Below are 22709 nucleotides of genomic sequence, written 5' to 3'. Positions count from 1 at the left end.
GAAGGGGAGGCACACGTGGGTGCTTTGTGCATGTAGCTGGCATCTCCTGCCTCAAGCTCCTCCACTCACACATTTGTCAAAGGCCAAAATGCTACATTAAAATGCCATCTACACATTCCTTCCTCTGGAGGCACTTATCTGAAAGCAGAGCCCTGAGTTTTCAGGTCTAAGGAGGAGTTCTGAAAAGGGGCTTCCCTATCCCCAATCTTCAAACCCATCCAAGCACAACACAGACTCGTGGGGGAAACGCCTCCCTGTTTACACACAGGAAGAAGCATTGAAATTCAGAGTCATATGTCTTTGGTTCCTTTTAGGATTTACCCAGCAATACTTAAAAATGTGCGCAGATTTTGTGAATATACAGCAGTATTTGATATTACCCTACTATTCTCTTATGTCTCACATTGGAACGAAAAAAGAAAATGTTCCCAGATCATGTGAACCATTCCATTACTTATGACATTTGATCATGCCTTTCCTCATTAATCAGAGAACTGTAATAATAAAATTATTGCCCAATTTCCTCCTTTGAACCCCACATTATAAACTAGAGACTTGTCCATGCTTTTCCAGATAGATAATCAAAAACGAAGAGTTAAGAGTTAGATAAGTCTGAGAAAATGGGAGTAAAGTTATTTATGTGCGTCAAAAGAATCTGAAACACAAGAAGAAAAATACAGCAGGCTACTTCAAGCTTTTCTTTTCTTTTTTTTTTTTTTGCCTCAATTTACATGTTCTCAATATTTCAAGCTTTTCTTAAAGAGGCTTAGAAGACGTTCTCAAAAGGGGACTGCGTCACTTGGATTTCACAACTTTCACTTTGCTTTGGTGAGTTTCACACATCCCACAGAGCTGGAGAGAGCCCCATGGTCGCGGTGCTGGCTTCTCTCTCCTACTCCAGTCCCCTGTTGGGTCCTGAAGGTGGCCAGCAGGTCAACATGCCCAAAGCTGGGTCAAACACCCACCAGCCAGATGCTTCCCAACAAAGAGTGAGGTCTTGTCCGTTGTGTGCTGGGGCCCAAGAACCCCAAAGTCTCCAGGCTGTGGTCACCATCAGGAGCCAATCTCGACCGACGAGGGAAGTTTTACACCCAAGCCTCAAGGGCAAGGACACCAGTGTGGCGAGGCCTGAGGGAGCTGGGCACCTTCAGGGCACCTGGCCATCTGCCACACAGGCCATCTGGAGATGGCTGCAGAGCACGGGCGAGGCAACACAGCCAAGGCAAGAGGAGTCACATGTGCCTGGCAGGAGGACGAAACTTGGAGGGGACAAGGACGAGCTGGACAGAAAGATGCAACCAGACATCTTGGGCAACTTAAAGGAAACCTTCTGTTAAGAGAGGAAAGGAGAAGCAGCCTTTTGAATAAGACTGGAAATACTAACCTATTAAACTAAATATTAAACTAAATGGTAGAATTAATTAAATTATTTATTAATTATTAAACTATTATTAAACTATTAATTGGTACTAGAATATTACTAGTATATTAAAATAATACTATTAATAATTACTAGGCCGGGCGCGGTGGCTCACGCCTGTAATCCTAGCTCTCTGGGAGGCCGAGGCGGGCGGATTGCTCAAGGTCAGGAGTTCAAAACCAGCCTGAGCAAGAGCGAGACCCCGTCTCTACTATAAATAGAAAGAAATTAATTGGCCAACTAATATATACAAAAAATTAGCCGGGCATGGTGGCGAATGCCTGTAGTCCCAGCTACTTGGGAGGCTGAGGCAGGAGGATTGCTTGAGCCCAGGAGTTTGAGGTTGCTGTGAGCTAGGCTGACGCCATGGCACTCACTCTAGCCTGGGCAACAAAGCGAGACTCTGTCTCAAAAAAAAAAAAAAAATAATAATAATAATAATAATAATTACTAAAATTATTAAACTATTAATTATTAACCTAAATGGTAGGATTAATTAAACTAAAATTAAACTAATATTTAATTTTAGTTTAGTTTAATACACACTTGAGCTTCTGGAAGAGAAAAAAATTAAAAACTGAGTTTTTCTTCTGATGCCATGACTGAGTCACTTTCCCTGCCGAGTCACCCATCGCTGTGGTTACCTCTGGAGAAACGCAAATGAAAAGCAGGGTGCCCGGCCGCACCTCCACAGAGCACCCCCCAACAAAGGTCCAGGAATCGACCTCAACGGACAGACTCCTGGTGAGCCAGGCAGGAGAGCCAGGCAGGAGAGCCAGGCAGGAGAGCCAGGCAGCCTCTCTGGCCACCCCGCCTCCCCACAGGCACAGGCCTGTTCCCTGACCCCTCTCCTGGCCACTGCTCGCGTCAGGAAGGGGGGGGGTGCCTTCCCCTCCGCCTGACAAAACTTCGGCTGCCAGGAGAAACAGCAAAGCTCTGCAAAGAGAACCTCGCTGGGTGCAGAGAGAAGAGGGAGGCTGGAGTGTCTGACAGATGATTTCTTACGGAGGAAAGATTGCTGGGTTCTGTTCTGGGGATGGGAACTCTGGTCGACTCACAAAAATTCAGAGTCAAAACTGCGGCTCTGGGTTCATGATTGCCTGAGCCTCCGTCTGGGCAATACCTGGCTTATTGTTTTGGCACTAGGAATAGCGAAGCGCTTAGGTCTCGACAGGCAAATCTAGTCTCGAGGTGCCTACGGTCTAGTAGGGAAGAAAGAGGAACACGTCTAGACACTAAGGCAAGATGCTGGCAGGGGCCCGGAGAGGCATCCCGCCTCGGGGAGCAGCAGTCTTCATGGAGGAAACAGCACCGAGGTGACTCTGTAAAGACGACAGAAGCAGGACAGGACGATGGAGGGGGCACTGTAGAGTGGCAGTCCACACAAGTCTATGCAAGTGGTACAGGTGAGAAGATACCTGGACCCACCTTGGGAATCACCCATGAAGGTGCAGACAGAGACTACAGGTGGCAAAACTGGGGGTGAGGCAGTGGGTAGAAGATGAGGAGCCTGGGCCCTTCCAGAAGGCCAGGTGTTCTGAGGCCTTCGCTGTGGCAGGCAGAGTTTGAGCACCCCATCGACCGCTTACCAGGTGTGTGTGACTCAGGGCCTCTCAGTGCCTCAGCTTCTCTGTTTGGGTGATAAGACTCTTGTGATGGTTGAAAGAGATAACATGTGCTAAGCACCTGGTGCCTGGCATATATTAAGTGCTCAATAAAGGTCTGTTAGTTCATATCAGTTATCAATATTGTAAACTGCTGTTCACAAAAGATAATCTGTCATTTGTACAGCCCAAGAGAAGAATGTTTTATTGAGCTTTATTTCATGTATTATAAAAAATATATATTTTTTCATTTTCATTTTCTTTTTTGTCTTCCAAACATAAAATATCATATTATTAACCATGTTCCTTCAAACTTTATGCAACCCTTTGCCCACGCCACCACACCCTGAGATTTCACCAGACATCAGAGATGAGTCAACTCCAAACTATACAGTGGCACGATCGCACGAGACACCCTGGATCCAGGGAGGTGGCTCTCATGCCAGAAGGGAGAGAGTGGATTAAACCAATCTGGTGGGGACAGAACTGACAGATTTGACAACCAACTGACAATGAGAAATAAGATATAGGGCGTCAGAAAGTAGCCTGACATTTCTAGTCTGGGTGACTAGGGTGGCAATAGTGCCACCAAAGGGCTCTGTATAAATGACAGGTCCACAGACCAGAGAAAGGAAGGAGCTGCAGCCAAGGGAAGGGTGAAACCTCCCTCCACAAAGGAAGCTGAGACAAGTCAACAATAAAAAAAAAAAAAAACTGGCCGGGCGCGATGGCTCACGCCTGTAATCCTAGCTCTCTGGGAGGCCAAGGCAGGCAGATCGCTCAAGGTCAGGAGTTTGAAACCAGCCTGAGCAAGACCTCATCTCTACTATAAATAGAAAGAAATTAATTGGCCAACTAATATATATAGAAAAAATTAGCCAGGCATGGCGGTGCATGCCTGTAGTCCCAGCTACTCGGGAGGATGAGGCAGTAGGATTGCTTGAGCCCAGGAGATTGAGGTTGCTGTGAGCTAGGCTGACACCACGGCACTCACTCTAGCCTGGGCAACAAAATGAGACTCTGTCTCAAAAAAAAAAAAAAACCCAAACAACCCAATTGAAAATGGGCAAAGAACCTGAATACACATTTCTCCAAAGAAGATATACAAATGGCCAAAAAGGATATGAAAAGATGCTCAACATCACTAATCACTGGGGAAATGCAAATCAAAACTGCAATGAGATAGCACCCATGAGGATGGCTGCTATCCAAAACACAGAAAATAACAAGCGTTGGCGAGAACGTGGGGAAACTGGAAGCTTTGTACACGGTTGGTGGGAATGTAAAATGGTGCAGCCACTATGCAAAACAGCGTAGAGGCTCATGAAAAAATTAAAAACAGAATTACCATATGATCATGCTGAATTCCACTTCTGGGTATATACCCAAAAGAAATGAAAGCAAGGCCTCAAAGAGGTATTTGTACACTTACGTTCATAGCAGTATTATTCACAACAGCAAAAAGGTAGAAGAAACCCAAATTGTCCATCAGTGGGTGAATGGTTAAATAAAATGTGTATATATATTTATATATATACACACATACACACACACACACACACACAATGGGATATTATTCAGCCTCAAAAATAAGAATACCTGCTATAACATGGATGAACCTTGAGGACATTGTGCTAAGTGAAATAAGCTAGTCACAAAAAAGACAAATACTGTCTGATTTCACTCATATGAGGTACTTAGAGGGGTCAAAGTCAGAGAGAAGAGAAAGAGAAAGTAGAACGGAGATTGCCAAGATCTAGGGGGAGGAAGAATGGGAAGTTGTTTAATGGGGACAGAGTTTCAGTTCTGCAAAATGAAGTGATTTCCAGAGACTGGTGGCATAACAATATGAATGTACTTGACACTGCTGAACTGTACACTTAGGGCCCACGGGTAGAGCTCACGGAGAAGCCGACTTGCGTGGGGTCCACAAAGGACTCAGCGAAGGTCACTACGAGAGGTGGGCACAGAAGCAGGAGGGATGAATCAGACAGCAGAGCCGGAGAAGCCCAGGGACGGTGGGAGTTGGAAGAGGGCAGGTGGGACACTAAAAAGAAGAGAATAAAAGGAACCAGGGTGAGCTGTCTGAAGTGACCAGCTTGGTGAAGAGGACGGCTGGCAGGCGACATTCAGGAACACATTCTCCTCGCCCTTGTTTCTCTTTGGACAGTGTCCTTGTGACAATCAATTCACTGACTAGTGACACTGAACATTCCTCATCTCATGCATTAGTTTTCATGTCTGAGACACCAGGGAGCCGTGCAAGCCTGCGTCCGAGATACCATGGAGCCGTGCTAGCCTGTGTCCGAGACATGGGGGAGCCGTGCTAGCCTGCGTCCAAGATACCGGGGAGCCGTGCTAGTCTGTATCCGAGATACAGGGGAGCCGTGCTAGCCTGTGTCCGAGATACCGGGGAGCCGTGCTAGCCTGTATCCGAGATACGGGGGAGCCGTGCTAGCCTGTGTCCGAGATACGGGGGAGCCGTGCTAGCCTGTGTCTGAGTGATGCTGAGATGACAACAGCCACTGCTAATGGCTAGGTGTTGCTTATCACAAGGCACCAAGAAGAAGAAAAATCACCAAATGAAACCTCAAAAGACAAAAACCTTCTACATAGAAGACAAAACTGCATTTTTCACGTTGGCTCACAAGAATTTCCATTACAGAATACGGGTTGTTGGCGTGATGGGGGGAGTGTCACGTGGATGGGACTGTGCGTTTCTGTGTGGGCCGGGCATTCCCACGCCCTGGAATACACATCTCTACCTAACCTTCCTTCTTGAAGCTGGGCTGGAGGTGTCACGTTGTGTGCTGTGATATCGCCCGTGATTACAAGAGGTTAAAAAATCCCCCAAAGACTGCACAAGGCAGACATAAGTCCAAGTCCCGGGGCAGAGAGCAGCTCATGGCTGCCATGGGACAGGTCCCAGGACCGATGACAGAACCCATTCGAGATGGCGGTCTCCTCATCCACAGGCCACTGGGTGAGCAGGTGGGCCGAGCCTCCTAACTGGCCATGTGTGAATGGCAGCGCCATTGATCCCCAGCCCTCTGGGGAGCCAGAGCCCCTGGGGCTGGTCACCTCCAGCTTCAAGCAACCTTGTCTGCCTAGCCCAGTGTGCCATGCAAACAGACAAGTGTTTTCGGTTTCTACATGAGTTACGAGATGAAAAAAAGTTGAGACAGGGTGAAGACTGAAAAGAGGCCACTGAACTTGGCAAACAGAAAGTCCCCAGTGCTCTAAAAGAATGCATTTTTTATTTTAGTAGATAAAAAAGCAAACTTCAGATAATGGCAGGTGAGGCGGGAAGGACAGGCAAGTGCACGCGATGGGTCTAGAGCAGATATGCCGAGAACAAGAGAGCCACGGCTCACCTGCACAGCCACTGAAGAGCTGGGTGATAGAATGAGAACCCAAGGGAAGGTCTACACTCTCTCCCACAGCCCCTCTGGCGTTCATCTGTCTATACTTAGGAAAGCCAGGGCCCTCCTCAAGAGGGGGCAGAGGTTGCTGGAACCCACATAGTCAAGGGGGAAAGGGGGCCAGCTCTGGAGCCAGCTACACCTGGACCCAAGACCAGCTCCACCATTTGTTAGCTTTGGCACCTAAGTTATATGACTCCCCTCAGCCCTGGTTGCTCGACTACAACGTGGGAATAACCGCAGTGATAGACGGCTGTGGCAGGAATTAAGGAAGATATGGGTGATGACAGAGGTCTGCCCTCCTTAGGCTGGATGCGTCTGGCTTTCTAACCCAGGCTGAGATCATGGCCACGGTGGAGAGAACTGGAAAACATCATGTGTCTCTCTCCTCACTTGCCAGACAGAAGTGTCTGGAATGACAGACACCCTTGCTTCACTCTCTGGTCTGTACAAGCTTCATAAGTGTCCTTGTTGCCCCCTTAGAACTGGGGTTCTTGCTGTCCACCATGTCCTCCTCATTCCAGAATGTTCATCATCCCTGGTTCTAAGAGCTTTCAAAGGTCCACAGCCTTCAAGAGGTTCATCCAAGTGAGCCCAATTTCTACTTCTGCTCAACCTCAGAGGCGACAGGTTCGCAGTGTCTCTGCTCCCACATGCTTCACACAGCACACAGGCTCCCTGCACGCCAACGCCCTTGCTCACCTCCACACAGCTTATCTTCTCACTTCCCATTTCAAACAACCGCACCTGGCACTCTACCCAGGACGAGGCCACCTATAGGTCAGGGCCTGGAACAGCAACCCTCCTCCAACCATTTTTTACCTATTAAAGATAACTACGAATTCTGTAAAGAATGCTCTGCTTGTTCTTTCCTGAATAGAATTGCATGAAAGTATAAGCACTGAAAGGAGCCCAACGCAGAACAGAGTAAATGTAAACGCTTCCTCCGCGGTTTACCCTCCTCGTTCACACTAGGGTAGGGATGCTTCCAGCTCAATCCTACATGCAATGCCCTAGCCCCTCCTGGTTTCCAGCACTAGTTTCGATACCCTCCCTAGCTTCTAAGGAGGGTCAAATCCTAAGAGGTACCCAACAAGCCTGTAGCCCCGACAGACCCAGCGGAAGGCAGCCAGCCCCCTACGCAGTACCTGTCATTTCTCCAACCTCCAAAGAAAAATGAAGAGAGCCAGTCTACACAATCCAAACTCCACTTGCCTGAGAACAAGCTACGTCGCTGTCTGCTGAGTTTCCTCAAGCCTAACAGCAAAGCGCAACTTTCAACTCCACGACACTAACACTTCCCCTCGGCTCTAGAGGCCTCACCCAGGCCTCAGCACACACTGAGGAGCCCCAGGACTCACTCGCCCTCCTCAGATGGCCTAGGCTCCTCTGCCCTAAGACCCACCCCTGCTTGAAACCCATGGTGAGGGTTGAGGAAACCCCTGAGGCCACTTCCCTCCTCTGGGTTACAGAAAAATAATCAGATTTTTACATCACTCCATGGTCTCACAAAAATCAACCTTCCTTCACTTTTCAGAGCAATTTTTTCAAGATTCTACCTCAAAACTCAAGACTCCTGTGAGGATGTCCATACCTAGAGTCCTCTCTCCTCCGGCTACCCTGGGACAGACTTGGGAGCTATCTTGCTCCCATGCTCCCCACGATCAGTCCCCAGCAGCGGAAATGGCCAAGGCCTTTGGACAGAATCAGCCCTAACCCACTTCCTGACACCCTGGTTTTCTCTCAGCAGCAGCAGCAGCAGCAGCAGCTCTGGATGTGGGAGCTCACAACCTCATCAAGCAAAGCACAGCAAGACCTCAGGTTGCTCGTCTCCTAGATGTGCGAAGAGAACGCAGATGTGTGTTTGGGACCCACTAGCCACTCTCACCCACTGGACAAGAAACCCTTCCCCTCTGGTCAGAATTCCTGTGGCCGAGAGAGTATTCCAGGAAGGCGGAGAACAGCAGTAGCAGGAAGTTTGCAACCACAACTCGGAAGTTGAAAGAGGAGCCCCAGCAGCTCAGCTGGTTGGTACGTGGGAGCCAAAATCAGCTCTTCCCTCTGCTGGAGACCGTTCTGAGGCTGGAGTGAGATTCCCGCAGCCAGCGGGCCAGGGCACAGTTAAAGACTCAATTAGGCCTATTATTTATAACTTTCAGTTCTTGGCTTTTAAGTCCCATACAGGGCTAAACCTATTGAATGACAAATCCAGCCTCTGAGAAAGCTTGTATCCAGTGCTGAGCATGTACAAATGCCAACAGAACTATTTAAGTGACATCTTTAAAATGCAGGGTCCTCAGTTTCCAAAGTAGACCAGCAGCACAACTTGCTAGTTCTCCCTTCCTCCCTCGCCAGGAAAAGTAACTTTTTTTTTTTTCTTAAATATTTAATTGACAAGCAAAGATTGTATATATTCAAGGTGTACAACGTGATCATTTGATGTATGTACCGTGTTTCCCCGAAAATAAGACCTACCCATAAAATAAGTCCTAGCAGGATTTCTAAGCATTTGGGCAATAGAAGTTCTACCCCGAAATAAGACCTAGTGATGGGCGTGGCTACGCAGTGCATCTGCACAACCCATGCATTTTGTCATGGAGCAGTAAAGAAAACGAGCAGCCCTTCTCATCTGCCCCATGAGAGCTCTATTGCTCGACATGAGAGATTGGGGGCCGATGGTTCTAAAGGAAACAGGGTCGCAAGAAATTCAGGATGGAATTCGGGATTTGGAGAGTTATGATGATGTTTCAGAAGACAAAGACTTAACTATATTTGAATAAATGTAGATTTTTGTACCGTACTTAAAAAAAATAACACATCCCCTGAAAATAACCCCTAGGGTGTCCTCTTGAGGAAAAATAAATATAAGACCCTGTCTTATTTTCGGGAAACATGGTATATATTGTGTAATGATTATCACAATCAAATTAATGAACACACCCACCACCACCCATGCTGTACATTAGATCCCCAGGACTTGTTTATCTTATAAATGAAAGTTTGTATCTTTTGACCAATGTCTCCCCATTCCCTCCACACCCCCAGCCACCACTGTTCGTTCTCCTGTTTCTGTGAGTTCAACTTTGTTAGATTCCACTTGTAAGTAAGATCAGGCAGTATTTCTTTCTGTGAAGTGACTTCCATCTTCATATTAGGAGGCTAACTTGTTAGAAGGAAACTTCTTAAATATATAAAAATATGTTATCCTATGTCATCCCTTTAAATAGACTGAGACAAGGGCTCAGCAGATGGCACCATGTTCTGGAATATCAGAAACAGCTAAGAACTAGTCAAGGGGACAGGCAGAGGCAGGTAGAGGACAGCTGCACCCACGGCTATATTTCTGTCCCGGCCTCTTTGGGACACACAGGATGGAAGAAGGCTGACAGCCTTTGGCAAGAGGAACCAGAGGGAAGGCCCCACTGGGCCAAAGACAAGAGTCCCAGTCTCATCATCTGCCTTTCCACAGATGTATGCAGCCTTCACGCTATGGTGTAGATCATCATGGGCGACACACAAATCAACACAACAAACATGCACGGCATGTCTGCTGTGTACGGCACATTGCACGTAGGGACATTTGGCATCAAAGAGGCCAAGCAACCGATTGAGCTGCTTTCTACTTCATTTCCTCACCCACGCAGTGGGGAAAGAACAATGCCTTCCCTCTGGGCCTCAGGTGACGACTGTGGTGACCCCATGAAGTATTATAATAATTAACATCAAAAAACACTACACAAAGCCAAGGTGTGCCACTTCTGAGGTTTGAGTTTCAAATACCCAAAGCTGGTTCCCTTCCAGGTACATCTTGCTTGACACAGTGGTGGCAGCAAGAACCAAAGTTAAGGAAGGGGAAAAAAAAAAAAAACCCAACAGCTCTAATGCCAAACTATTTCCCCGAAACTGGGTCCCTGCTATTATCTTAATAACATTCTCTACTTTCCTTCTTTGAGAACAAATACACCTTCCTATTACAAACAACAAAGAAGCAGAATAACAAAGAAAAGTAGATTCTAAAGTCAGACTCTAGAGTGTGATTCTAGCTCTACCAGCTGCTAGCTGTGATACTGGGCCTGGTTTGCTCATCTCTCAAATGGGAATAAGAAAGGAACCTAAACCACATGGTTGTGGTATGGAATAAAGGAGATTACACACACACACACACACACACAGTTGTTCCTTGGTGTCTGGTGAGGGACTGGTTCCAGGACCCCTGCAGAGAGCAAAACTTGTGAATGCTCAAGCCCCTGATATAAAATAGCATAATATTTGCATTAACCTATGCACATCCTATACTTTAAATCATCTCTAAATTACCTATAATAAATAATACAATGTAAATACTCCGTAAATAGTTGTTATACAGACTGAGCATCCCCATTCCGAAAATCTGAAATGCTCCAAAATGTGACACTTCTTTTTTTTTTTCCAAAGAGATGGGGTCTCCCTATGTGGCCCAGGCTGGAGTGCAGTCGCTATTCACAAGCACTATCACAGTGCACTGCAGCGTGGAACTCCTGGTCTCATGCGATCCTCCTGCCTCAGCCTCCTAAGCAGCCAGGACTACAGGCTTGCACCACTGTGCTGAGCTCAAAATCTGAAACTTTTTGAGTGCCAACATGACAACACAAGTGGAAAATTCCACACCTGAACTCGTGTGATGGGTCACGGTTAAAACTTTACTTCATGACAAAATTATTACAAATATTCTATAAAATTACCCTTAGGCTATGTGTATAAGGTGTATACAAAACATAAACGAATCTCGTGTTAACATTTGGATCCCATTCCCAAGATCTTCCACTATGTATATGCAAATATTCCAAAATCCGAAACACTTATGGTTTTGAGCATTTTGGATGAGGGATACTCAATCTGTAGTACATTGTTTTTATTCTTTGTGTTATTTCCTATTGTATTTTTTTGGCTATTTTCCCCCAGATATTTTCAATCTGCAGTTAGTTGATTCAGCAAATGCAGAACTCATGGATAGAGGAATAACTGTGTGTGTGTGTGTATGCGCGCGCGCGCGTGTGTGTGTGTGTATAAAGAGAATGCATTCAGACACAGTAAACACATTGTAAGCACTTGCATGTTGGTCACTTTACTCTGGCTTTTAATCCCGTCTCGGGGGAAAGAAAGGCAACAAAGGAAGTGGCAGTACAACCAAAGCTTTTCTGCAATGTGATCCTCTATCTAGACTCAGAACACTTGAGCCAGAAGCATCATAGGCAAGACAGATCGGTGCTGCTCAAACTCTCGGGTAAAGGACTATTTTGTTGGCTTTTTCCCCAATCCAACCGAGCTGTAGTCCTACTGTGCATAACTAGTATACAGCACTGGTTTGACACACTCATCTGTAATGTTCAACAAGGCATGTAAACTGGTTCCGCACCAATGTCTAATTGCTATAAAAGTTTCCAGGCACTTACTCTTGGCTTCTGTACTTTTCTCATCATGAATCACACAGCTTATGGGCCAGTCCTCGAACCACACTTTGAGAGCGCTAACCTAGGGTATTCTTTCCCTCTCTGCAATGTCATTTTACAGGGCAAGGAACTGCCAATGAAAGGCAGAGCTGGAAGTCTGTTTTTGTGTTTTTTAAATCCCAGTGCCAGGTACAGGGGCTCACACCTACAATCCCAGCACTTTGGGAGGCTGAGGTAGGAGGACTGCTTGAGCCCAGGAGTTTGAGGCTGTAGTGAGCTATGATCAGGCCTCTGCACTCCAGCCTGGGTGACAGAGTGAGATCCTATCTCTACAAAAAAAAAAAAAATATATATATATATATATATCCATCCCAGGAAATAGCAGAAAATACAACCCTGGTGCATGTTCAGAACTCTCAGAAATAAGGTAGAAAAGAGAGCAAAAAGAGGAAAATAAAAACATTAACATATCCCAGCTGGCACCACCACCCTCAGTCACACAGATCCAGAGACAAGAACTGACTTAGCACCAGCAGGGAGGTGACAGCTTGTCAGCCCTCCCCAGGCCGCTCCCCTGACCTTGGGGCGTTCCTCCTTTCTCAGAGCCACAGCTTCCAGTTTGGCTTCGTACTCCGCTTGGACTTGGTCCCTCTTCTTCAATACGCTCTGTGGGAGGCAGAGAGGAGAAGCACATGACACAGAGTCCACAAAGGGCTTCCAACCCCCAGGCGATTGCTTCTTTACCCCACAACTCCCCAAATCATGACACACCGAGGCCCAGCCATGGGCTCCTAGCACGGCCTGGCTGTGGCACAGGCGTGTAGTGTGACATGTGACATGGACTCCGGAGGAAGCGGGGGAGGGGGGAGAACCGTTCCCAGAGACCGAACTTTCTAGGGAAGGGCAAGTGAGGGAAACGTGCCCGTCCATCGCCACAATGACAGGAGGGCCCTCATTTTCCCCGTGTGCACAGAGAACTCGGCTGTGCGGAAATGTGCGGCTTTGCAGGTTACGACGCAGAACGTTCCCTGGCTCTTAATGGAAAAGAGAAAGTCAAGAGAGCTCTTCAGTCTTTAATTCACTGATTGGATCCCTGGTGGACTGATCTGTCCTCTGCTCTGGTCCAGGCATACCTAGAGCAAAGAGCTGTAGGGGTTCAGTCTAGGAGACGAACAGACACGGTATGAGGCTACAAGTGCTAAAAGAGCTACGTATGTGGCCGGGCGCGGTGGCTCAAGCCTGTAATCCTAGCACTCTGGGAGGCCGAGGCGGGCGGATTGCTCGAGGTCAGGAGTTCGAAACCAGCCTGAGCAAGAGCGAGACCCCCGTCTCTACTATAAATAGAAAGAAATTAATTGGCCAACTAATATATATAGAAAAAATTAGCCGGGCATGGTGGCTCATGCCTGTAGTCCCAGCTATTCGGGAGGCTGAGGCAGGAGGATCGCCTGACCCCAGGAGTTTGAGGTTGCTGTGAGCTAGGCTGACGCCATGGCACTCGCTCTAGCCTGGGCAACAGAGTGAGACTCTGTCTCAAAAAAAAAAAAAAAAAAAAGAGCTACGTATGTGCAAGTCCAGAATTCCTGGCACCACGCAGCAAGCCTGCCAGAGTGAGTGGTAAATGGGCCCAAAGACAGCCAGTTTGGGGCAGGGCTAGAGTAAGGCAAGCCAGGTGCCAAGGGTTCAAAGTTTAAGGAGATGCTCACTCTCTGGCCTACGTGAGTACAAGGTCAGCACCTGCACGTGAGCACCTCCTGAAATCTGTGCCCTGGGCTCACCTCCCTTAGTCCTAGCTCTGCTGCTAGGATCCCACCAAGCAAAACAGAAACTCCTGCCAGCAGACATTCTAGGAAAGTGTGTTTCATCACAGTGCGTTTTTTTTTTCTTCTTCTTCTTCTGTTAGTAGAATCATAAAAATGGCAAACCAAGAGTGATAAGAACTTTCTTTCCCACTAACTCAAAAGTCACAAATTGCTATGAAAGTTTCTAATCATGCACTTTCCCCCTAGGGACCATCCACTAGAGCATGGGTCAGTGCAGGAAGGAGCCACTCCTTGGCTAGACAGTGGCCAATGTGCCAAAATAAAAGGTGAGAGTGACTGATAGTTGAGAGCTCTGGGGTCAACCTTCAAATGGAATGTGTCAACACTGGGGAGCCTCAAGTCTTCCCCTGAGGAACGTACTTTGAGAAATATTTTACCATGACAAGAATATGAGGTAAAAATTTCGATAGTTTTATTTCATCACGTGCCACTCGTTTGTCTCCTAAGTGCTCTGATGTTCCCTTCACACATTAACTAATCTCTGAGTAGGAATATTCACGATGCTGTTCAGTGGAACTCCCTGCTGTGACGGAAACGTTCTATAACCTACACTGTCTAGTACTGAAGCCACGGCCGCCACATGCCTGCTGAGCACCTGGCATGTAGCTAGTATGACTGAGGAACTGGGTTTGAATTTTTATTTAATTTTACTAACTTGACTTTCAACTTAACTAGCCACATATGACTAGTGGCTACTGAAAGGATAGCATTGCTAATAAACTATCTAAGAGAGAGAAAAAAAAAGGAGAAAACTCACAGCACATGATTGCTTCTTTGAAGAGAAAGATCACAGCTCATAACTGCCCCTTTGTTTGATTAACCACCTGTGGCTTAATTCCTTGTCTTTAAGATTAACCACCTGTGGCTTAACTTGTTCTAAGAATTTGTTTTTACACTTGAAAGAAACTGAGCAGAGAGAAAGAGCGTGACCTCCCCCAGTTTCCACCAGCCCACATTCCAGGGAGACTGATAAGCCAGCCCCACAGAGAAGAGAAAAATAAAAGGGGAAAACACACACACACACACACACACACACACACACAGCCACTTCACAGCTGCCTTCTGCCATCAGCTTGCAGCTTTAAGTTTTTTTTCTCCTTTGCCCCCAATAAAAACCCTGAACTCCTAACCTTTGTGGCCAGCACTTCTCCTTTCTTTATTTCGTGCCATGCCCTTCCCTCCCCTTGGGAAATAAAAGAAACTTTCTTTAAAACTAGTCTAATCTGTATTGAGAATTCTTTCTCATCCCTCGCCACAAGTTCCCACTCTAACAGCTACTATATTGGATGGCGTAAATCTATAAAGTAAAAAATTTAAACTCAGAGGTCCTGTCTGGATTTCATAGAGCCCAGAAAATAATCTAAATCTACTGGTGGGGAATCTACTACAGCAGTAGTAAAAATTACAATCTCCACCCAAGTAAAATAAAAACATGCTTGCTGTCCATGGACATGCAAATGTGGCTCCCCCAGGAGTGATGGAACAGCAGGGTGTGTACTCCCCTCACAGGATACCTCTCATATTACCAGAAAAAACACACATATCCAGACCAGCACTTGCAGGAATCAGCACAACTTGCTCCGGTGACAGTGTGGTGAGAACCTCACAACCAAAGCTATAAGCCCATGCCTTGGAATACAGTCAGCACAGCACAGGGATGGACAGGGAGAGGAGATGCACGAACCCTATTCAGCTAAAGGCATCTCCTCTCCCTACTCCCCAAAACAGGTGAGGGAGATCCAGCAGATCCAGCCATAGCCCTCTCTCCAGTTAGCCTGAGCCTTCTCTGGCCCAGAGGACAGGCAGGGCTGCTGTGTCCTCGGCCACTGCTCCCTGCAGCCTCTCCCGGCGTGGCCAGCACGCGGCCCTCTCATGCAGGCTGACCAGAGGATCTGTGTAACCACGCTGCATCACTGGACGGCACGATAGGCTCACAACCACCACGCAGAGGCAAAAGGGCATCATCCCTGTTTCAGATACAAGAAGACTAAGGTACAGTGGCTGGACCTGTTCGAGCCCACACCACTGGCTAACAGCACAGAAGAGGTGACTCATTCAGGTTCTTCCTGCTACGTTCAGCTTATGGTTTCACAATTGGACTTTGATCCAACAATGCCAAAGGTTAGGAAATGTGTTCTGAATCAAAACAGACTGTTTCAGGCCAGCATCCTTGTTAGGACACCGTTGCCCTTGTTGGTGATGGTCTGAGCACTGGGCTCCCAGCCCAGTCTCTGTTGATAAAATGGTTGAGCCAGCCTATGACTTAGATGCAGTGGGATGAAAGGGACACCAGTCAGGGTCTGCAGAGAGGCCCTCCGTCACTTGGTGACAGGCAGAAGGTAGTCATCAGCTGAGCTTCCCACAGAACTGTATAGGGATCTCTGATTCTAAGGGGTGTGCCAGGTCAAAACGGGAAGTGCACGGAGATACCTTCCTCCTTACGCTGCATCACCCACCCTCCCTATACGGCCACCCTCACCCTCTTTCTGCCCTGCCTTCAAGCATCTTCATTCACCTATGCAGGTGCAGGGATACAGCAGAGAACAAAACACACAAAACCTTGGCCTTGATGAGCTTACATCCTAGAGGAGAGGCAGACAATGAATGTGTAAAATACACAGCGTGTAAAGCGGCTGTAGGTGTTGAGAAGGAAAAACAAAAAAGGCAAGGAAGATAGGAAGTACCAAGGGTTTGGAGGAGGACAAAATTGTATGGAGGGTGCCCAGGGAGGGCCACACACTCAGAAGGTGACTTTTAATTAGAGACATGGAAGAAATTTCTCTTGGCCGCTATATACTCTTTAACGTAGAACACTTTGTGATTTCAAGTGGTCCTAATAATCTAGAACTTTACTACCTTTCTTTCCCCAATGAAGAGAGGGCAAATGACTCGGTTTCTTTAATAAATTGCAAAGAAGAATAGACAAAGGGATTTTAAAATATTTAAAAAACAGGCCAGGCACTATGGCTCATGCCTGCAATCCTAGCACTTTGGTAGGCTAAGGAAGGAGGATCACTTAAGGTCAGGAGTTCAAGACCACCATGGGCAACATAGTGAGATCTCATTTCTACAAAAAGCAAAAGAAAAAAAAAATAGCCAAGCATTGTGGTAAGTGCCAGTACTCCCAGCTACTCAGGGGTTCAAGGCAGGAAGATCACTTGAGCCCAGGAGTTCATGGCTGCTGCGAGCTACGATCACATCGCTGTATTCCAGCCTGGGCAACAGAGTGAGACTCTGTCTCTAGGGTAAAAAAAACTTTTTTTAACAAACTCATCAACCAATGCGTGCACCTTATTTGGATCCCAATTTAGAAAAAGAACTATGAAAACTGAGACAACTGGGGAAATTTGAACACTAACTGGATATTTTAACATAGTAAGAATAAGGTATTTTTTCTTTTAAAAAACAATGCTTATATTTTTGGCCGGGCGCGGTGGCTCACGCCTGTAATCCTAGCTCTTGGGAGGCCGAGGCGGGCGGATTGCTCGAGGTCAGGAGTTCAAAACCAGCCTGAGCGAGACCCCGTCTCTACTAGAAATAGAAAGAAATTAATTGGCCAACTGATATATATATATAAAAAATTAGCCGGGCATGGTGGTGCATGCCTGTAGTCCCAGCTACCCGGGAGGCTGAGGCAGGAGGATTGCTTGAGCCCAGGAGTTTGAGGTTGCTGTGAGCTAGGCTGACGCCACGGCACTCACTCTAGCCTGGGCAAGAAAGCGAGACTCTGTCTCAAAAAAAAAAAAAAAAACAAAAAAACAATGCTTATATTTTAGAGATATGCACTAAATGTTTTTACATGAAATGATGATGTCTGGGATTTGCTTTAAAATAATGTAGTGTGGGCACTGGGAGTGGAGTAGGATACAGACAGAACAAGGCGGGACAGGAGTGAGTAAACCACTGAGTGAACAACTGCTGATGCTGGCTGGGGTACAGTGGGCTTGTTAGACTTTGCTCTACTTTGGGATATGTTTGAATTTCTCTATAATAAGTAGGTTAAAATACCTTTTTCCATATTAAAAAAGTGTTATGGAAACATAATACCTGTCATCCAAAATGTTTATGACAAATAATAATGGCCATTAGAAGGCCTAGAATTATGTCATCCAAGAAATATGCAAACAGCCTTTATCCTACAATGACAAAACTGTCTGGAAGAGTTAGCTCACAGATGCAACCTGTGGTTTGGCTCTCAACATCTGCACTGGGTTTTTTTCCAAGAAAGGATCACAATAGTCAGTGTCTACGGGAAAGCTCAACACTCCTCCCCACCCCCTGAGCTCTTGCTCACGCCTTCCCCTGGTGAGGGAAGGCTCACAAACCATGGGAGGGAGAAAAGGCAGTCTAAACAGAGCCCCAGCACCAAAGGCCAAAGCTTCCTCAAGTCTGGAAAGTTTGTAAGCCTCAAAGCTTTACAGAAAGCCAGACATGGTGGCTCACACCTATAATCCTAGCACTTTGGGAGGCCAAGGCAGGAGGATTGCTTGAGCTCAGGAGTTCGAGACCAGCCTGAGCAAGAGCAAGACCCCATCTCTACTATAAATAGAAAGAAATTAGACAAAACAACTAAAAATAGAAAAACTTAGCCGGGCGTGGTGTCACGTGCCTGTAGTCCCAGCTATTCGGGAGGCCGAGGCAGGAGGATCACTTGAGCCCAGGAGTTTGAGGTTGCTGTGAGCTAGGCTGACACCATGGCACACTCTAGCCTGGGCAACAGAGTGAGACTTTGTCTCAAAAAAAAAAAAAAAAAAAAGCTTAATGGAAGAGTGGCATTAGGATGCAGGGCTGGGTAGGAAGGCAGCAGGAAGAGCTCAGCCACACGTAGAGAACTGCAGAACACAATGGTTCATATTCTGCTACACCAGGCCTGACAACCCAAAAGACCCAAGAGGAATTCATGTAGAATGATAGGTGTCTTGTAATAAAGAGAGAAGTTCCAACAAGAATAAAAATAAATACCCAGTGTGACTCTGTGGCTTGTTTTCAGGTAGCCCTCTAGTAGAACACTTTCCTGCAGGAAGGAAAATGGGACCAACTTGGTCCTGCTGAGATCACAATTTCTGGGTAAATGACTGAGCTCAGACTGCCCCTTTCGACATGCTCCTTTTATACATTCATTCTATGGAGACCAGGACCACCTGCAAGCTACATCTTCTGGGGTAATGTTGATAATATTGAAACCACACATTTCTCCCTAATTTTAAAAGATATTTGTTACACAAAATTTGGAAAATAAAGAAAAAATGTACAGAATGGGGGGGAGAGTCATCCATAATCTCATCTCTCAGACACAACCAGTGATACATTATGTCTTCACCTCTAGCCTTTTTCCCTTGAGTGACTTCTTTAATGCTGCTCGTTTCTGTTTTCTCTTCCTGCACCTCTGTTATTCAGATGTTGGACCTTATGATCTACTTCTCTAATTTTCATATTTTTTCTCTCCAATTCTCTTTTTGTTTCATTTTATATGCAATTTCCTTAACTTTTTCTTTTAACTCTTCTTTTTTTTTTTTTCATTCTTATCATGGTTTTGAGTTCCAAAAGCTCTTTGTTCTCTGAATTTTTTTTTTTTTTTTTTTGAGACAGGGTCTTGCTGTGTTGCCTGGGCTACAGTACAGTCACATCATCATAACTCACTGCAACCTCAAACTCCTAGGTTCAAGAGATCCTCCTGCCTCAGCCTCCCAAGTAGCTGGGACTACAGGCATGCGCCACCATGCCTGGCTAATTTTTCTATATTTTGTAGAGATGGGGTCTTGCTATGTTGTTGGGCTTGTTCTCTAAATTTTTTAAAATTCTTATTTTGTGGCTCTGACCTCTTCTCTTTCAGAACATATTAATGATTTCTTTTTCTGGAAGTTTTCATCTCCTTCAATAATGTTTTACTGAATATACTTTTTCTTCTTTGTTGTTACTTTTGATATTCATATTAGAATCTTTCCTGAAATATTTGGTGACACTTGTCTATCCATGTATCCAAGAGTGAAATACCAAAGAAACTGGTTGACAGCTCTCTGCACAGAGGGCTTTGTTGGCAGTTCCCTATAGGAGACTCTGCTGGGTCCCTTCTCTGCCCCCACCAATACCAGTATCTTTGGGTGTCTTCTCTTGGGCTGTTCAGACTTTCTAGCAAAGGCTCTTCTCATCCTTGCATGGAAGATACAACCCTTAGAGCCAAGCAGGAGAAGATGAGTAAGAGTTTCGACATTCAGCAACCTTTTACTGAACACCCTCAACTGTACCTAGAGTCTGTTCCAGAGACCCTCGATTTTACCCCTCTAGAGAACATACCCCCAATTCTGCCAGAGTGGAGAAGGAACAGTGGCCACTGTGTGAGGAGGGAGGAGAGAATCACAAGCTGATTCGTAGACAGACTCCTGACTTACTCTTCAGCCCCACCTCTCCCTCAGCCCCAGAGGGGTGTGGCGCTGCCAATTCTCAACCTTTCTGGAGGGTTCCACAGTGTAATCCAGGTGGCTTCTCAGGTCCCCCCATCCCTAACAGTCATCTTCCAAATCAGTTTTTTTGAGTCATTTAAGTTACTCAACTCCTCTCAGTTGGCTTTCTATGCCCCAAATTGTATTGTCATCTCCTTGCCCACTGCCCTCCATCTTTGTAGGCTTATACCTAAAAAAAAAAAGAAAAAAAAATCCTTCTAGTCTCATTTTGGTGAGGTTTCATGAAGAGGAAGTTTAAATATGGACTCTGTCTGCCATTACTGGGAATCTCAGAATTATTTTAATATTTTTAAATTTTTGCTAAAACTTTTAAGTTTATGTCGTTTCACATCCTGCTTCTTCACATTTTTCACCTCAATTCCAAACAATTAGCCCCTCAATCTATAATCACTTTTGTTCAGGAAGAGAGATGTTTTATTCCCCCGGATACTTCAATCTTCCAGAAAAAGTCGTCATTTCAGTGTTTGAAAGGCACTGGAAACAGCCAACCTAAAGCACAAACGGTCGCGTCCCGGGAGCTTGACTCACTTGCTCCACCTTGTGGCTGCTACGGGGAAAAGGCGGGCAGGCTGAAGAACCATCTGACAATTCAGCCGGCATTTGAAAAGAAATACCCCGGAATGCTGTTGCAGGTATCTCCAACTCAAAGATAAACTTTGTGTTTAAACCAAAACTTCTGTATCCACATCTCACACCTATAATCACAATCACCAACGATGCCCATGTTATTATTTTAAATCCAGTGGTCACTGTTCACCTTTCCCCTTCCCCTTAAAACATTTCTCTGCTTCAGTGAGGCAATTCTCTGCTTTTTTCCTCCAACCACCCCAACCATTCCATAACCAACTCATAACCAACTACCGTGGCACCTCCACTGAATGACTAATAGTCATGTCTGAACTCAACGTGGCCCAAACCACTTGGTTCCCAGCGACCCAATCTGCTCCTCCCTGGACCTTCCCCAACCCAATAAACAGTACTACTATCTGCCCAGCTGCTAAAGCCAAAACCCCCAATTCCTCCCTTTCTTATTTCACTTTCCCCCAGCAGCAAGTCTAGTCAGCCCTTCATCCAACACATACCCAAATCCACCCACCTCACCACCACAGTCAAGCTCCACCGCCTGGTTATCTGCCCCTGGCTCCCTGTGACATCCTCCTAAATGGTCTTCCCCAACCTCCACTCGCATTCTCTGCAATCTGTCTCCGTACTGTAGCTCTACACGTCTTCTTGAAGTAAAAAAACACATCCCGTCATTCCCCTGCATAAAACAAAAAGGCTTCCCTTCTACTCCTTGGAATAAAATCCAGACTCTTACCAACCCTGGCCTTTAAGGTGCTACTGTATGGCCTGGCCCCTACCTCCCTTCGACCCCACCTCCTGCCACTTGCTCCCTGGGCTCCACTCACACTGGCCCTTCTGGTCTGCAGACACCAAGCTCATTTCTGCTTTAGAACCTTTGCACTGGCTGTTCCCTCTGCCTAAAATGCTCCATCCTCCCATCCTTGCACAGCCAGCTCCTATGTGTCACCCAAATCTCCAGCCAGAGCCACTTACTCCCTGTGGCTTTCTCTTACAACCTACTCTTTCTTTGGACCCTCGCCCCACTCCAGTCATTCACCAAGACCTCTGAAATAAGCATGCTCACTGACATAGATAAATCTATCTCTTAAAAATAACAAGATGCATCACATTGCAATAGTTATATATTTGTAAATGTTCCAAATTCACCAAACTGTCAAATCCAATTAAATATTTGCTGACTACCTTCTATGAATAAGGCAGTGGGGAAATGAGATGGTCCTACCCTAACCTCCTTAAATAAAACTTCAACTCTTGGCCTGGTCGTAATGATGACAATACTCTAAAGGAACTGCCAGAAATTCGGTAAGGACTCTTAAGATGGTCTCTCTCAGTTCAGCACTGCTCTAATTACATTTTTATACACATGTAGTCTATAGGATGTGAAATCCCAAATAAGGGCTCACCTGTAAATGTCTACAGGGTGTTTGAGTCCTAGGCTTGAGGATAACTTTGGTACCCCCCCCCACTGCCCCCCGGCACTGTGTGCTCTCTCTCCACGTATCCTTGTAATCCATTCCTTCAACCATCTTTCTAGCACAAGCTGTTCTCATTGTTCACAGCTTAAAACAGGACTGCTCCATTTGTTCCATATGGCCTCATTATGACCCCACTTCTATGCTTTCTTTCTGCCTCCGAAGGGAACAGAATGTACTCCCAGCCACGATTGTCCTTAAAGAGATACAATTGGGGACAGCACTCACCTGGCTTTCCTCCTGGCAAGCAGTTAAACACACAGCTACAAGGTGACTGACTGGTCAATAGGGGGTACAACTCTGTGGCCACGGAACAGAGAAAAGACCCACAAGGTTCTGCTTCTTCATCTCAAAAATGAGCAAATTTCACAAGATGATCCCAAAAGTCCTTCCAAGCTCAGAGAGGAGCCCCACCCGCAGCCCCAGCAGGAGAGGGGTTCCTGAGCCCCCACACTTTCCCCATCCAGGGATCAACCAAGCCTCTCAAGGACTT

At 46.3% G+C, this 22709-nt stretch overlaps 1 protein-coding gene across 2 annotated transcripts in view; it reads right to left on the bottom strand.

Annotated features, from left to right (window-relative positions):
* SNX30 (sorting nexin family member 30) overlaps nt 1-22709 on the bottom strand; it is a 106739-nt gene that overhangs the window by 4659 nt on the left and 79371 nt on the right. Inside the window, exons 7-8 of one of the 2 annotated variants that reach the window (XM_076008940.1) lie at nt 12455-12541; nt 3-5071 (exon numbers count right to left, since the gene is read on the bottom strand). In XM_076008940.1, coding sequence (XP_075865055.1) covers nt 4976-5071; nt 12455-12541 — 183 coding nt within the window. In that variant the 3' untranslated portion in view covers nt 3-4975. Of the gene's footprint in view, nt 1-2; nt 5072-12454; nt 12542-22709 lie in introns of those variants that run through there. The other variant, XM_012768918.3, reaches the window with a different exon arrangement.

Source organism: Microcebus murinus, chromosome 12 (assembly GCF_040939455.1).
Source record: "Microcebus murinus isolate Inina chromosome 12, M.murinus_Inina_mat1.0, whole genome shotgun sequence".
NCBI classification, from domain to species: domain Eukaryota; kingdom Metazoa; phylum Chordata; class Mammalia; order Primates; family Cheirogaleidae; genus Microcebus; species Microcebus murinus.
The sequence above is the reverse complement of the archived record's forward strand: the minus strand, read 5'-3'. Positions and strand labels throughout refer to the sequence as shown.